Source organism: Corvus brachyrhynchos, unplaced genomic scaffold (genome assembly GCF_000691975.1).
Source record: "Corvus brachyrhynchos isolate BGI_N302 unplaced genomic scaffold, ASM69197v1 scaffold155, whole genome shotgun sequence".
Lineage (NCBI taxonomy): Eukaryota > Metazoa > Chordata > Aves > Passeriformes > Corvidae > Corvus > Corvus brachyrhynchos.
In genome coordinates, this window is record NW_008238434.1 from 498,178 (window position 1) to 512,986 (window position 14,809).

Sequence of the window (14,809 nt, forward strand, 5' to 3'; positions counted from 1 at the left end):
TGCCCAACGATGTCGTGCCCAGCGGTGCCGTGCCCGGTCCCGGCGATGCTGTGCCCGGTGCCAGGGGTGTCGTATCCGATGCCGGCGATGCCGTGCCCAGCGATACTGTGCTTGGTACCGGGATACGCTGTGCCCAGCGATGCCGTGCCCGGTTCCGAGCAGAGTCCCTACATCACACGTTCGCTGGAAGTTCGGGTGACATTGCATTCTGCTCTATTATCCTCGGCTTCTTATTTGCGAGTTTTAACCGCCACCCCCTCTCCCCCCACCGCTGTAAAGCTGCTTAGGTTTTTTCTTCTTCTTGAAATAATAGGTTTTTGGAAAAGCAAATCACAAGCGCTTCAGATCCCTCCTTGTCAAGAGAATTAAAATGTTGCTGTGTTTTAAATGCTCTGTAGCTTCAAAGTTTCAAGGCTGTCTGCCGAAGTAATTCGAGTTTTAAAAGTGTGAATCCTTCCCTAAATGAAAGGCCAAAGAGATTAATTGCTGTAGAAAAGAGGGGAGGAAAGAGACGACTGCTAATCAAAACCAAACTCTTTCCTAAAAAGACTTTATGCAACTATGTAAAATATGTGCTAGTCTAGGAAAAACAGTTAAATGGAAACTCAGGGAATCTCGATACCACAGGAAAGGACAGCTTGCCAAGAATATCTCCAGTGTTCCCTCAACCTAAGGGTATCCTGGATTGCTTTGATTATTGTCTTTACTTTGTGCTGCCCATCTCCTCTGCTCTGCTACTCCAGGCCAGGGATAGACTGTGATCAGCAGAAGGGGGAAAACGTTCCTTTCCATCTTATTGTTCTTTCTTTCTCCTTTTCCTGGCAGACCACATTTCAGGATGGGGGTGAAGAGGTAGAAGATGGAGCTGTCTACAATGTCACCCTTAAAAAAGTGCAGATTCAGCAGGCTGCCAACAAAGGAGCAAGGTGGCTGGGGGTAAGTGAGGCTGGCTCGGGGGCATTGGGGAGGGCTGCTCATGGACTTCGGAGCTGTCTCCAGGGAGCTGAATTCCACAGGAATTGTTACAATATTAACTTTTAGCACTGACTGCTCTCATTCTTAAAAAAAAAAAAGAACAAACCAAATACTGAACTAGTCTGCCTGGGTCATCTGAAATAACGCTCTCCTTGTGTTGACTCTTCCTCTTTTCTTGACCTGTGAAAACAATTTGACCAGCTGTCGCCATGTATCAGGTGATTCTTGTTACAGAAATAAGGATTTTAGCTTATGGCTCGAGAAGCTGAACATCTAACAGTTATTTCAGACTGGACTATGGCTTGTTTCTGCTGTTAGGAACCTATCTCACATCTCCAAACAAATAGTTGTGTTATTTTGACTGGTGAAGGTCTCTCAATGTCAGCAGAACTTCCTCTGAACTTAAAAGAGTATTGGTTTGGGTCTTATTTCTGTATTGCTTTCTTAGCCGGATGAGAAATTAATTGCATTTCTGCAAGAATTACAGCTCTGTACTGTTTTTCAAAGCACGAAGGCTTTAATGGTAAGTAAAATCAGCTTGAATGCACACACTTGATTTGACATGCTACTGAGTCCCTTCACCTTTGTCAGGCCAAGTCCACAGCTGATAAAAAATTTCCTCACTTCATTGGAATCAGTGCAGCTGTGGCAGTTGGGGCCAGATCTGAAGGAGGTGCCTATAACTTTCATAGTACTTTGTTTTTTTTCTTTGGGATCAAAAGCAATAATATAAGGCTTGATGTAGAAGCCATGTTGGTATTTTAAAGGCTTTTAAAACTGCCCTGAGATTTATATACAGTCACTTTCTTGTGAAGCTCCTGTGACATGAAGCAATACAGCAGAACTGAAACCAGAGTCAGGAAAAATAAGCAAATTCTGCCTTGCTTAGAGTCTCCCCTTCTCGTGTTTCCAAGAAGTACACAGAATACTAATCAGAACAGTAATTTCAAATCTGCTTCCTTTGAGTGGCAAATTTCCCATTTCTGCCTCCTGTTTTTACCAGGAAAATATTACAAAGTATATCTGAGCTCCTGCAACTTTCCCAGCTGGTTTTGTGTAAGAGGTGAAGATAATTTTGAACGTGCCTGTGTCCCATAAACATAGTTCAGAAAAGTAGAATTTTTTCCTGCATGGGCTGTGTTGTTCTTTGTAATAGAAAGAGTTTGCCAGGCCTTGGTCCTGTTCCCAAAGGAAGGGAGTGTGTATGTTCCTGAGGTCATCCCCACAGCTGATGCTACCCCTCCCAATAGGAGGACCAGGGACTGCAAGGTTAGGGCAGTGACTGTCAGGTTTCTGTGGCTGCTGTTGGTTTTTTCAGGTCAGAATCAAGCCCTTTTTGTGGGGAAGGAGGCAACGTGTCAGAAATCTGCACCTGTTCCAGGCATAAATCCATGACTTCGGCTTCCAGTCTGGCCTCTTTCACGAGCAAAAAAAAAAACAAACCAAAAAAACCCTCATGTGTATTATTTTAAAATATTTTGGAACATATGGGCTGTTTGTTTCCCTTAAGCTCTTCAGAATATAAAGTGTTTTAAACTCTTCTTGTGATCTTGTTTTATTAATGGCTTTTTTGTCATCCTGAAATCAATAAATAGCCTCTAACCCAGAGCATTATTTATGAAGAGCCATCCCTGCCCCCAGCAGTTTGGCTTTGAAAAGCCAAATTGTTTTAGAACTGTCATCAGGTGACTTGTTTTTTTTAATCTGGAGTTTATAAGGGTTGATGATTTTTTTTTTCTACGCTTTGAAGCCCATTAGCACTAAATGAACAAGGTGTTGGATTTAGCAATATTGGTCTTAATTTTTTTGATGGTGCCCTAAGTTCAGGCTTAGGTTGAAGACTCAAGGTCAACAACCTATTTGTACATCAGCAAGTATTGAGCCTTCACAGTAATAAACATAGTAACTCTCTTACGGATCATATGCATGCCTGGATTTACTTTTTTTAAAATTATATTTCAGTGTCGGTTTGTGTCCTGTAGAAGTCCACTTAGCAATCTGACCCTTTCTGAGGCACTGAGCTTCTCCTGGTTTGTTTGGGCAGGTCAAGTCTAATAAACCTTCCTTAAAATTCTCCATCTTAAGAACCCATCCCGGGTCACTGAATGGTTGGCCCTGTTGTGACAGAATGAATCATAAGATTCAAACTAAAGCACCATAAACACTTGCCTATTGAAATACAGAAATGTCTTTCTTGTGTTTCAAACTTCTACAACTAACAGAAGTAAAAGACAAACAGGCTGTGACTTAAGCAGGCATCAGCAGTTCCGTAACTTTCAGAAGTGTGAAGCTTTTGGATAATCACTGAATTTCTTAGCTTTAAATTTAATATTAGACATCAAAGGATGCCAATAATAGCCACTGCTTTTGTCACCAAATACTTAGTCACTAAATATTTAGTGAAGCTTAAGACTTTAAGCACTAGAGTATTAGGGAATATTAAAAGCTCTAGTGGGAGCTCAGTATTGTGAGAGATGCTGCACAAAAGCACTGTTTTGACTAAGAAGAATGACTAAGATATTTAAAGAGGATTGTCTGTACACACATCTTAACTGATGATTGGTATCAAAGCTTCAAAAGTCAAGTGTGCCTTCTAGAAATATTGAGAGAGAATCCATCCCAAACACGATGGGTTCAACCAGAGAAAGCATGAATGCTTTTTTTTTTTTTTAAACAAAGTGCGTTTTGGTGTCTCCAGGATAGATTTTGAGAGCTCTCCTGAGAGGATCCTGGAGAGAGAGGAACAAGCTACAAAAGCTGTGGAAGCTGAGATACGCAGCCTGACATCTTCGTGAGAGAAAAGGATGAAGAAACAGAGATTTGTACAGATGGATGGCACACTCAGAAGAAGGGATGAGGAGGATTTGGGGTGGACGATTATAATCGGTTGAATGGCATTATGTCAGGCTAGAAAAAAAGGCATATTGGTAACTGGAAGGGAAGGTTTGGGAGTACAGCAAGGAATTTGAATGATGTGGTTAGAAAGTGAATGTTGTGTTTTAAAACTTTTTTTTCAGAAAGAACCTGAAAAATGGGATTCAGCTTCCCTCTGAGGATGTGAATGCAGCCCATGGGGAGGCTGGATGTCAGAGGATGGTGCTATTGTCTCTGAAGAAAAGGCACCAGAGCATATCAGACAAATGTTCTGGGGGGTTTTGATCTTGAACTGACAGCCAGGTACCTGTGAAATGAACCAGAGACGAGTTGAGTCATACCGTAGCCAGAAGCAGATCAGAACAGCCAAACAGTGGCTGTAAAAGTAGATCAGCCACTAAATACCTGAATTTCTGGGGCCAGGAGGAATATGCTAACAGTGTGAATGCTAACAGAATCCAGCCGGTGATCTATAGGTAACAGTAAACAGTTGAAAGAGAAGGGGAAAAAGCAGCGAGTAGAGAAGTAAGTGGAGAGATGGGGGGAATTGGGGGAGGGGGAAGAGTGGTGCAGGAAGAATAGGCGCATGGGTGGGGTGTGGGCAGGTGGACAAGATTACTAAAGTAAAAGCAAACGAGGTTTTAAAATGCTGTGAAGTGACTATTGTCGAGCCCCCGTTAAGCAGCTGGAGTGCTTTATCTTCCCCTTCCAGGAGTTAGAGAGGGATGGGCCACTGTTGTCCAGCCCTGGGAGAGGAGGGAATGGTGAGGAATGAGCCGCTCAGACAGGAGGGGCTCCCGAATACCTGCAAATGTCTTTCCTAACACAGTCCTTCATCTTGAGGCAGGTCACAGGAAATGTAGCCAGGAACAGGAGTTCCCCAAGCCTCAGTGCCGAGTCTCCACACCTGACATGATTGCTGAGCTTTCAGAGTCCATCCTTGTCATCAAGTTTCTTGCTTTACTGATGGATGACACGGACTCCTCTTCCTTTGAGTCTTAAATATCCAGATAACAGATAAGTACTCTGCTCACTTATGGCCAGGCTGCCTGGCTTCATTAGGCACGGATTACACATCTAGAGGAGATTTTAGAAACTTGGTTTTTACTTTTTGCTTTCTCTTTTTGGCTACAGCTGAACTTCTGGCTCTGGGGTTTGTTCAGGCAGAGATGGATTCAAAATATAGCTTGTCTCAAAGTGTCTTTAATATTATAAAGTTTGGTGTATAGCAGAACATGTTCTTCCAAAATTGTAAATGAACTGCTGTTAGAAGGGTGCTTTTCAATACCTTAAAATGCTAAAAGAGGAAAAAGCTGAAAAGTAGCAAATCTATCACTTAATATTTGTGTGTTTTCTTAACACTGCTATTATTTGAGAATTATCTTTTCTGGGAATTTTGGGGTGTTTTAAAAATAAATTTTTTAATTAAATTTTTTTTTTTTTAAATTTTGTTTTATTTAGTGCAAGTGATTGCCTTGCACTGAAAACTGCATGTGACTGCAAGTTTGGCTTCTAAACACCTCTAAAGTCACATACACTGGCAGGAAGCTTGTGCTGGAGAGTTCAGACAGAAGAACATTGCAAAAACTTGTGGCTAACTAATCTGTATCCCAGTTGGGACCTGGGACCTCTCTGTGACTCAATCAATATGTCAGAAAAGAAGCTTTAGTCTGGATTTCTTTCTTTCCAGCACAGACCTCCTAACTATGGGTTGAGATTTAAGTGGTGCCTGGAATCATCAACATTTAGGAAGAAGCAAAACCTCACATTTTCTCTGAGCCTGCTCCTGCCCTCCCACGTGCCCTCCTGAGCCAGCTCTGTGATTTCTTTTTCATCTTACCCTTAGATCCCAGATATTCTGGTCAAGTGTAGCTTCCTATAGAAGCAGCAGACAAGGGCTTGGCTGATCATTGTCCTTGCTGCAGCTTGCTGTTTTGTTTCTTGATTTAGAGCATGTGTTGGTCACTCTTAGCTAAAGCAGACTCTTTTAATCAGGTTCCCTCAGCCTGTCCTGACTGCCCAGACCGAGGCCAGGGTGTAGCTCTGGCCGTATGTTTGGCAGAAGCAGAAAAGCAGCTCCCAAGGAGCTGACACTCCCTACAGAAACTGAGCTGTGCTACTGTCCACTCCAAAGTCTCTGAGGAACTATCTTGGAGAAGGAAGAAGGATGGGGTGTGCTCACATTGGTTTTGCATGGGGGAAGATGCCTGCTAGTTGCTGGAGATCCACAAAGTAATGTATTGAATGATTTTACCTATAGACATGTACACAGTTATCCAAAAGAAAGCTTTGGCATCTAACTCAGCTTGTCTTTTGGTTTGGAGTAGGCTCCTTCCTCCTGTCCTTCCTTCAGTTGTGAGCGTAGTAGTACCGTGGTACTATTCACAGCCCTTATTAATGACTTCTCATGGAATATTTTTCTCCTCACTTCCTGGTTTAGGCACAGATCTCTGCTCCAGGGATATCCTAAGTAGCAGTCTTGGATGCAGTCATCAGCTGGTTAATAGAGGCTGTGTGTGCAACAGACACTCAAAAATGGAAACTGAGCCTATAAAGTGTTTTAAAATGGAAGCCTGAAAGATTACTGTCCATTACTTTCCTAGTTCCAAATCCAAAATGCATAATTAGAAGGGTGACTGGCTTTGTAGCACAGTGTCATGCTCTCAGTTGAGTGTAAAACCTCTCACTCCAAGCTGCCAAAGTGTGACAGGGTGGCAGTGCTTTAATCCTGTGGTGTTACTAAGGCTGAGTTAGGGCTGGGATACCCCGGCACAGCCATGAGGAACCAGGGAGAGATAGGGGCAGCCTCCCTTCCTGGGGCTGTGCAGAGGCACCTCTTGCTAATGATTCTTATATTAAGTGGAATAACAAGAGTTAAGGGAGCCTCTTGAGCAAAGCTGCTGGAGACTTCGGTTGCTGCACTGGTTGTACCTGCATTTTATATATCTCCCAGCCAGCCTGCTCATGGACAAAACTTGCCCTTGGCATACTCTCAGTTTACCTGTGACATACAGGATTAGAATGACATCCTGTGCTATAATTGCTTTCCCCTGGGAATTCCTCTGACAGCCAGGATGACTGTTTTTTTAAACTGTGCTACTTGGATGCTACAGGTTCTCCCTGAATTCCAGTGCCTTAACTGTCTTGCTGCTGACATCACTGAATGTTATCTTGCTTGCTTTTTTAAGAAGCAGTAAGTGAAAGGAATAACCCCCAAATTTTGTTTGCTCTGCAAAGGAACTGGCACTTTCTTTCTGAATGCTAGATCTAGGTCACTTGTTGGTTAAGGAAGAGTTGGCAAGGAATGTGGCGATGTGTCATCGGAAAGCCTGGAAGATGCAGCACATGAACTGGACTGAGATGCTGTACAGAGAACAGCCCTGGACAAACCATTAGTTTTACAGTTTGGGTTTTGATGCCTTCATTTAAGGAACAGGGTGAAGCATTGCAAGCACGTTAGTCACACTTGGATTTAAATTGAACCTTAGTAAAGCTAATTAAAAATATGTGTGTAAATGCATGCTTTGAACTTGCATCTTTTACTACTGCTGTTTTTTAAATATATAATTTCCTTTAGCCAGCACTGTAAGGGGGTGCAGCTGTGTGAAGAAGCCAGCACAAAGTAGTCAGATCATGCTTAGCTTCTTGGAGAAAACGGGGTTATTTTGTGTAACAGGTAAATAAACGCTAACTTGGTGTGGATCCTGCTCTTGCTTGTCTTTGTGTAGTCACTGCATAGTGTCTTGTAAAGCAGAGGCAAAACGTGTGTGATGATGTCTAGTGTTAGTAGTTAGTATCAGAGATTGTAAAAGATGATTCCTAAAGGGAATTGGAACCTCATTACTGAAGGGTTGAGCAGTTCACCAGCACTTGTCTCTGTGAAGGTGTCACAGTTTGCTCCTGCAGTCTCCCAAAAGTAGTTTTGCCCTTGATTGACCCCAAAAAGCTCTATATTCAGTGGCCATACAAGCGCTTCAGAAGTGACTTGTAATTCTTCCTGGGTAGTACACTAGCATGTAGGGCTCAACTCTAAAGTCTGTGTTAAGTTTTTACACCTTATGGAATAAGAATTTTATTGATGGATGAGGATGTGTGTTTTGTTTTAATTTTTTTCTTTTCTCTTATATAAAGAAAGTTTTAAAGCCATAGTGAGGAATTATATGTTTTGGACATGGAAATCCATTTACTGTTTATGGAAATCCTTTTATGTTGGACCAAACTGAACTCATGCTAATGCCTGAATACTGTAGTTCAGTTTACCACCATGCTACCAATAGGTGACAATTTAGGGACTGCAAGGAAAGTGGGAATATATCCAAGTGAATTGATAATTGAATTCTTACAGCACCTTTCACCCAAATAACCTTCAAAGCATGGCTGCAGATTTTCTCTAGACTATGTTGGATGTTGTAACATAGCACAAAAGTAGGATTTGGGCAGGGATTAAAATTCAGCCTTGGTGGCCTGGGTTTGGGAGATTCCCCTTTCATTGGGGAGGTGGGAAAGAGATGGGGAAAAAGTGTTTCTGGGACGATATGACTTTGAAAAGGCTGGGGTTTTGGGGCTGCTGAAGGGTTTGAGCATTAAAAAAAGTTGAGTGACATGGATTGGCTGTCAGAGCTGCATGGTAATATTTATTTAGTGGCTTTATAGTGTTATCACATGGATATCTTCTTCACATGTGACACTTGCAGCAAGGAGCAGCTGCTTAGCAAGGCACAGCAGCACATGGAAACAATTTAGGACCAGAAATGAATTAATTTAAACCAGCTGGGGAGAAGAGCTGGACTTCTGAGAGTCCAGAGTTCTGTGGAAGCATTTGCCCCCCATGCAACAGCTGTTGTGAAAGGAAGCTCTAATATTAACTTACAGCAGGGAAGGGGGGAATGAAATGAAGCTTAGAAAATATTGTTAGGGAGATGACAGCAACTCCTCACTCATTTCTGGTGCTTGCTCCCTCATCTCAAAGGTAGGAGAACTAGAAAGGGGATCCACAGGTGGAGAGGGATTTGGAGACACTAAAAACGTGAGGACTGTTATGTTTATGTCTTGGTGCAGCTGAGGTTGATGTGCAAGTTTAACAATAAATCCTCACAGGATTGAGGCTCCATTCTGGCAATGATTAGGAGGATATAGGAGAAGCATTCAAAACAGTGAGTGGAGAAGGGATACTTTATCTCCAGGGTGGTTTTGAAAGCAAGGGGGAAAAGAAATTAGTGATTTTATATTGCATGTAATTAACCTGAAGGGACTTGCTGCTGCAGAAGTAATTGAGTCCAACCAAGTCCAGGAGGATTCAGAAAGGATTGAACATTTATATAAATAATGAGAACAAATGCATGTGATTCAAAACACAAGACATCAATTTTTGAGATTTAGGTATAAAATGAACATGCCCTGCTGCTGAGAAGAGTCTTTTCCTTTAGGCTGGTTATTCTGAATGTTATGGGTGTTATTTCTTCACCTTCCTCTATAGCATCTGGCCATTGTTAGAGGGGGGAAAAACCTCTATAGTTTAGTTTAAAATGACAATTATTATTTGTGGCTGTTTATAAATTTTTGGTTTCAATTTGTTTGCAGCAAATGTTTAATGAGGCAGAATAAGATTGAACATAGGTACTTATCAAAAGAATCATGAGGACTTTAATGCCCAGGAGGTGTCAGGGCCATATTGCCACATAGTAGAGGAATTTGGTGTGGGCTGGTTTTCCAGCAGCCCTGCAACCTCCTCCTCGTTAAGGAGAACTCTGAGTGCTCAGATCTTGCTCTTTTTTGTGTGTGTAAAGCACAAGTTTGCATCTGTGCAGTTTTAGACTCTGCAAAAGTAGGAATTGTGTGGGTTGCCCTTTGCTTTACCCCATTCATTTTCACGATAGCTGCTTTAAAAATGAGGCAGCTTGAGCAGAGCAGGGTACTCTACATGTGGGCTCCTCAGACCTTTTATGCAGTGGAAGAACACTGTCCTTTGACTTGCTGTGGTACCCTTTATTTATACTTGGCAGAATTGTTTGCTTTTTGTTGTCGCTTCCAATCATTGTGCTGAAAGATGTAATGTTCTGCCTACTGCAACCATTCAGGTCTTTTCTCTGATCCATGTGCCATCATGGGATCTCTGAGGGTAGAACTTTCAGCAGATTTTGTTCCTAGCCTCTCACATTTATCTCCGTTTAGTTGCATAAGCCATCTGTTGCACATCAGAGCGTAGCTCACCTACAGCAGGTTTGGCAATGAAAATGAGATTTTGGCAGCTCCACCTCAGGTGTGAAGCTTTGTGCCACTTTGCGTGGTGGCATTCACTAACCTTTTGCTCTGCTGGGTTGCAGACTGATGGAGTTCTGACTTTTTCCTCTGTGCCACCTCTATGGCTGTCCCGCACATGGCTATGACACCAGCCAGCAGCGTTGCCCTTGGGCCACAATGGCACTAAGGAGGTGTAGGCATTTCATGTGCTTTTGTGGAGTAATCCTGTTATTATAGTGTTTTATTTAGTCTATTTTTTCTCTTATATTCATCCCACCTTTTTTGGTCTGAAAGCAGTTTAAGGGATTATTTTCTTTTCCCCTCCCACCCCTCAGCTGCTTTGTACAGTTGCCTTTCTCCCTATGGAGACTCAACCTTTCTTCCAGTCAATAGCCGTTCCTTTCTGGGGAGTCTATGGGCTCTTTGTGCAAGTAAAACAACATGTTTTTATTACAAAGTGGCATTTTCCACTTTGTAATAAAATGAAAGATCTCAGAATGATTGAACAATATGGAATGACTGAATGCTTTGAGATAGCCCTTGGGTTTCATACTGAAGACTTGTGGTAGATCTCATTAGACTGCCAGATCCCAATGGCTCATTGTTAGTAGCTATAAATCCTAAAGCAGAAATAGACATCATGTTAGAGCTATCTAGGGTTTTATTCCCTCCTGAATATAGTTTATGCCCCACACAAGCTTGCACACAATAAATTGAGTTTCTGTTTTGACTCGAATCAAGTGCAGAATGTTCTTCAGTTGTTTAGAGTATTCCTGTGGATAGAACTTATCAGATGAGGTTCATAACATTTCAGAGATGTGTTGATGTTGGGATGGCAAACAAGTCAGTACACCCATCTGGATTAGCTGTAGTCTGCAGTGCAAAAGAGATTAATTAACTAAATGCTCCTGAGGTGCATTTGGAACCTGGTTTAAATATTCCATGCAAATAACAGCAAGAAAATTATGAAGATATGCCTCTGCTTTTGTTTGCTTGGTTTGTAGTAATCTCTGGCTGTACCTCTGATGCATTTCGTGTTTCTTAAAGTAGTAACCCTTTAGGGCACGGCCGGTGTCTTTGGTTTGGAGATGGCAGCCATTGTGCTGCTGTTGGAAATGCCCCATGAGTAACAACAATGTGTTTCACTTGGAAGGCAGATCTAAGGCCTTTGCATTCCTCCCATGGAGTGCTTCAGATTGATTCTGGCTGTGCTACAGGCTCCTTGCTCCCTGGAGCAGAGAAAATGTGAATGAACTCTTGCACACTTATTTAAAGCACGCGGCTTGCATTCTTCCTGCAAAACCAGGCACTTTATTCGGGAAAACATCAAGTGGTCAGAGGGAGCAGGACAGGGGAGAGCAGAGGTCAGAGGGAGCAGGACAGGGAAGAGCAGAGGCTGTTAACTCCTGGTGGGTAATTAAACAACAACCCCCTCAAAAAAGAAGAAAAATCAAAACAACAGACAGCAAATGGGGACAACTTCTTATTTATCTGGCATTTTTTGCTCTTTTTTCCCCCTTACTTGTGAGCTATACTTATTTTGCATTCTGACTCAATACTTCTGCTTAATTATGTGTTTTGATTTGTGTCCATTGCCTGAGGATTTCTGTCTGAGTGCAAGGCAGCATTCTTAAACCAAAACACAAATATTTGCAGAGGGTTTGGGGACAGCTCACACCATTTGTGCTGGGGCAAAAGAGGAGGGTTCATGACTGGTGCTTTAGTTAGGAGAATGCAGTAATTTATGTAAGTGTGCAGTAGTTTAGTTGTCACATGCTTCTGTTTGTCTGCCGACATGCAGAATTTCTCATAGAGAAAATGCCTGTACAACTGGGACAAGGATGTTGCCATTGCTTGCAGACACGCATGTAGCCAAACACAGTCACTCCCTGGCTCTGTAGGGGTGTGTGTGTGCAGGAGAACACCAGACAATGCCATACTCCATCCCTTGTAATATCTAGATAATATAGTAAAAATGCAGTTTGTCCTGGATTTATGATTGAGTTAATATTTTTGGACTCTTTCAGCACATAAATAAGTATTCAAGCTGGTAACACTTAATATTAGGAAACATTAGCTTCCTATTACTGCTTTTTCTACTCAGACACCACCCTGGAGATGCCTCTTAGTTTCAAAACAAAGGGTAGTAAAAAGCACAGCCATGGAAATGAAGTTTATAACGCAGTGTAGGTATGTTTTCATGATGTGGTCATAAAAGTGGTTACTGACTGCTAACCTATTTCTTTTTAAAAAGCTTAGAAAAAATTGGCATTAGAGATTGCTCACAGTAATTATTATGAGACATGTAACAGCATTTCTTGGGTATTTGTTGTTCCACAGAAATACCTTGTTCCCAGATCAGTTTACTTTAAAATATCAGTCAGTCTTTTGCTAAGTATTTTCTCCTCTATCAGAAGGCATTTCATCTCCCCACACCTACAGGTTTAATTTCCAGCTATTCATACTATTTATAATTTATCACTCTCGCCTTGTTGTTTATTCTGGATGCAGGGGCAGTTTACACTGATTTCCTGAGTCAGTATAAATTTAATTTCTGTGTACTGTTTGAGCAAGCTTTACAGTGTGAAAGGAGAACCAACAATACAATTAGGATGAATAAAAGCATTTTGGGTTATGTAATATGCATCCATGCTACTATTATGCAACAGAATTATTACTTGTGGCATCCTTAAATCCATTTTGAATTTAGCACTGCTGCCTGCTGCCTCACACAGGACCTTCTTTGTTTCTACTGATTGAGCAGAAAGTGATGATGAGCTCCACAATTAATTTAAATTACATTTCTGGAAGGAGATAAAAAATAGTGTGACTTTTCACAGGACAAGTGAATACTTGTTGGTAGTCAAAAATCATGATACCATATGAAATCTGTCTGATTGTGTTAGTGATAATATCAGTCATCCCCTCTTTTTGCTACGCTTGGTGTTTATTAAAAAATGACAGAGTATTGTAGCATTTTTTCTTGAAAGAAACATGGCAAAGGGCTTTGCTGACCACTGTTTCACAAACAACATTTAATAGCTTTCCTCTGGCATTTCTTAGGATAGGCATAGAGTTGTCATTTTTAACATCAAGGCAGCTTAGAAATATTGTATATAAATACAGAATTTGCTGTGCTGTGAGATTGAACCTCTAAGTATTCTTCAGATGGCAGGCGCACTGTACCTACCCCTGTAATCTATGATCAGAAGCACTAGAAGCTGTTTCAGACTGAAGTAAAATGTTTGAGCTGTCTGCCACCTTTTATACTTGTTTTCTCTGCTCAGCACCTCTTCTTTTCTCCCTTATGGTTCCCAGTAATGGTTCCTGGGTGCTTTGGCACCTCCAGATTTCCAGGGCTGACTAGAAGCTGTGAGAGTGTGGGGAAGGAGGAAGAGGAGTTAAGATAAAGGCTGTGAGCAGAAGCAGTAATTACTATTTCTGGGGCACAGGGGAGCTGCACCAGCTGCCTTTACCTCCTTAGGGACCCTCTGTAATTCATACCTGGAAAAGGCTGTTAGTAGTTTTCACAATTAATCACTGCCTGCTTTATGCAAGTTCCAGCAGACTTTGTAGAGCTCTTCTTTCACGGAGACACTGTGTAACACTTCCTTTGGCTCCAGAAGTCAAAATATTTTCGAAAATGAGCTGATTGTACTGCCAAAATGGGCACTAAAGCCCATTTTCTTGCCTTCATCCTGGTGTTCTGCTCACTTAGCTGTTCATTATTTTGAGTATTTATTTACTGCTTGGTTTGGAGGTTGGACATTTTGGTGTTTCTGGGCACTGAAGAGAGGAAGATACTGAGTTTTACAGATAATTTTCCTCTAATACAGGAGAGCTTTGGGAAGATACTTAGTACGGGACACATTTATTTACTGGATTATAAGAGTGTTTCTAGTAAATGTCATTTGATGACAGATAGTCCTCCAACAATGTAATATGCACATGACTAAGAGTCTTACCTGACTTACTGGTTTCTTTTTCTTGCTTTTCAGTTTTAAATTAGGAACTTGCTAAGCTTCAGTGTCCAATCAAAACCACCACAAGGAGTATTTCATAATATGAGTTACAAAATTAATACATCCCTGGCATGCCTAAAAGTGAACAGGGTTGTGATGAACTGCAGATCTGTGAAATACAACAAAAAAGAAACATGGGTTATCTGATGTTTCAGGTTCAGTTAACTCAATGATGACACCAAGTTAGACAAGAGAAGAGGGTGAGAGGCCTTGTATTGGTTTTGTTAAAAGTCCTTCTAGCAAGAGAGGTGAGAGGCAGGATGAGAGGGAACTTTTCGTAGGTAGGAAGTGACAAGAAGGTAAGTGCATAAATTGTACAAGGTAGAGATGGAGATTCGGAGCTGTTCAGGTGATTTTTTTTTTTTCTTTAAAAACATTGTATGCTGCACAGTGAACCTCTCGGATGAGTTGATTCTCACTGAATAATATTCCTTTGCTGCACAGATGCTTCTGAGTGGATAAATTCAGAGCAGGAATTTCTATGTTCCCATGGCTGGTTACCTCCACCATTTGTAAGAGCCGCACAATGCCATTTTAACCTAGACCTCTTTGAAGATCCAGTTTAGTAATGCACTTGCTAAAACTTCTTTAGATGCATGCAGGGAGGTGATGTGTAAATTAGGTCTCTTTACTTTTGCTGTGATTCATTTAGAGCTGGTCCCACAAAATTCACCGATATCCAAATGAGTGTAAATTTG

The 14,809-nt window shown here is 41.5% G+C and overlaps 1 protein-coding gene across 1 annotated transcript in view; it reads left to right on the plus strand.

The window, feature by feature from the left end:
* Positions 1-582: 582 nt before the first annotated feature.
* The window catches only part of RGL1 (ral guanine nucleotide dissociation stimulator like 1), a 53,895-nt gene continuing 39,668 nt past the window's right edge, over positions 583-14,809 (plus strand). Inside the window, exon 1 of the mRNA XM_017736479.1 lies at positions 583-936. Coding sequence (XP_017591968.1) covers positions 598-936 — 339 coding nt within the window. The 5' untranslated portion in view covers positions 583-597. The remainder of the gene's footprint in view (positions 937-14,809) is intronic.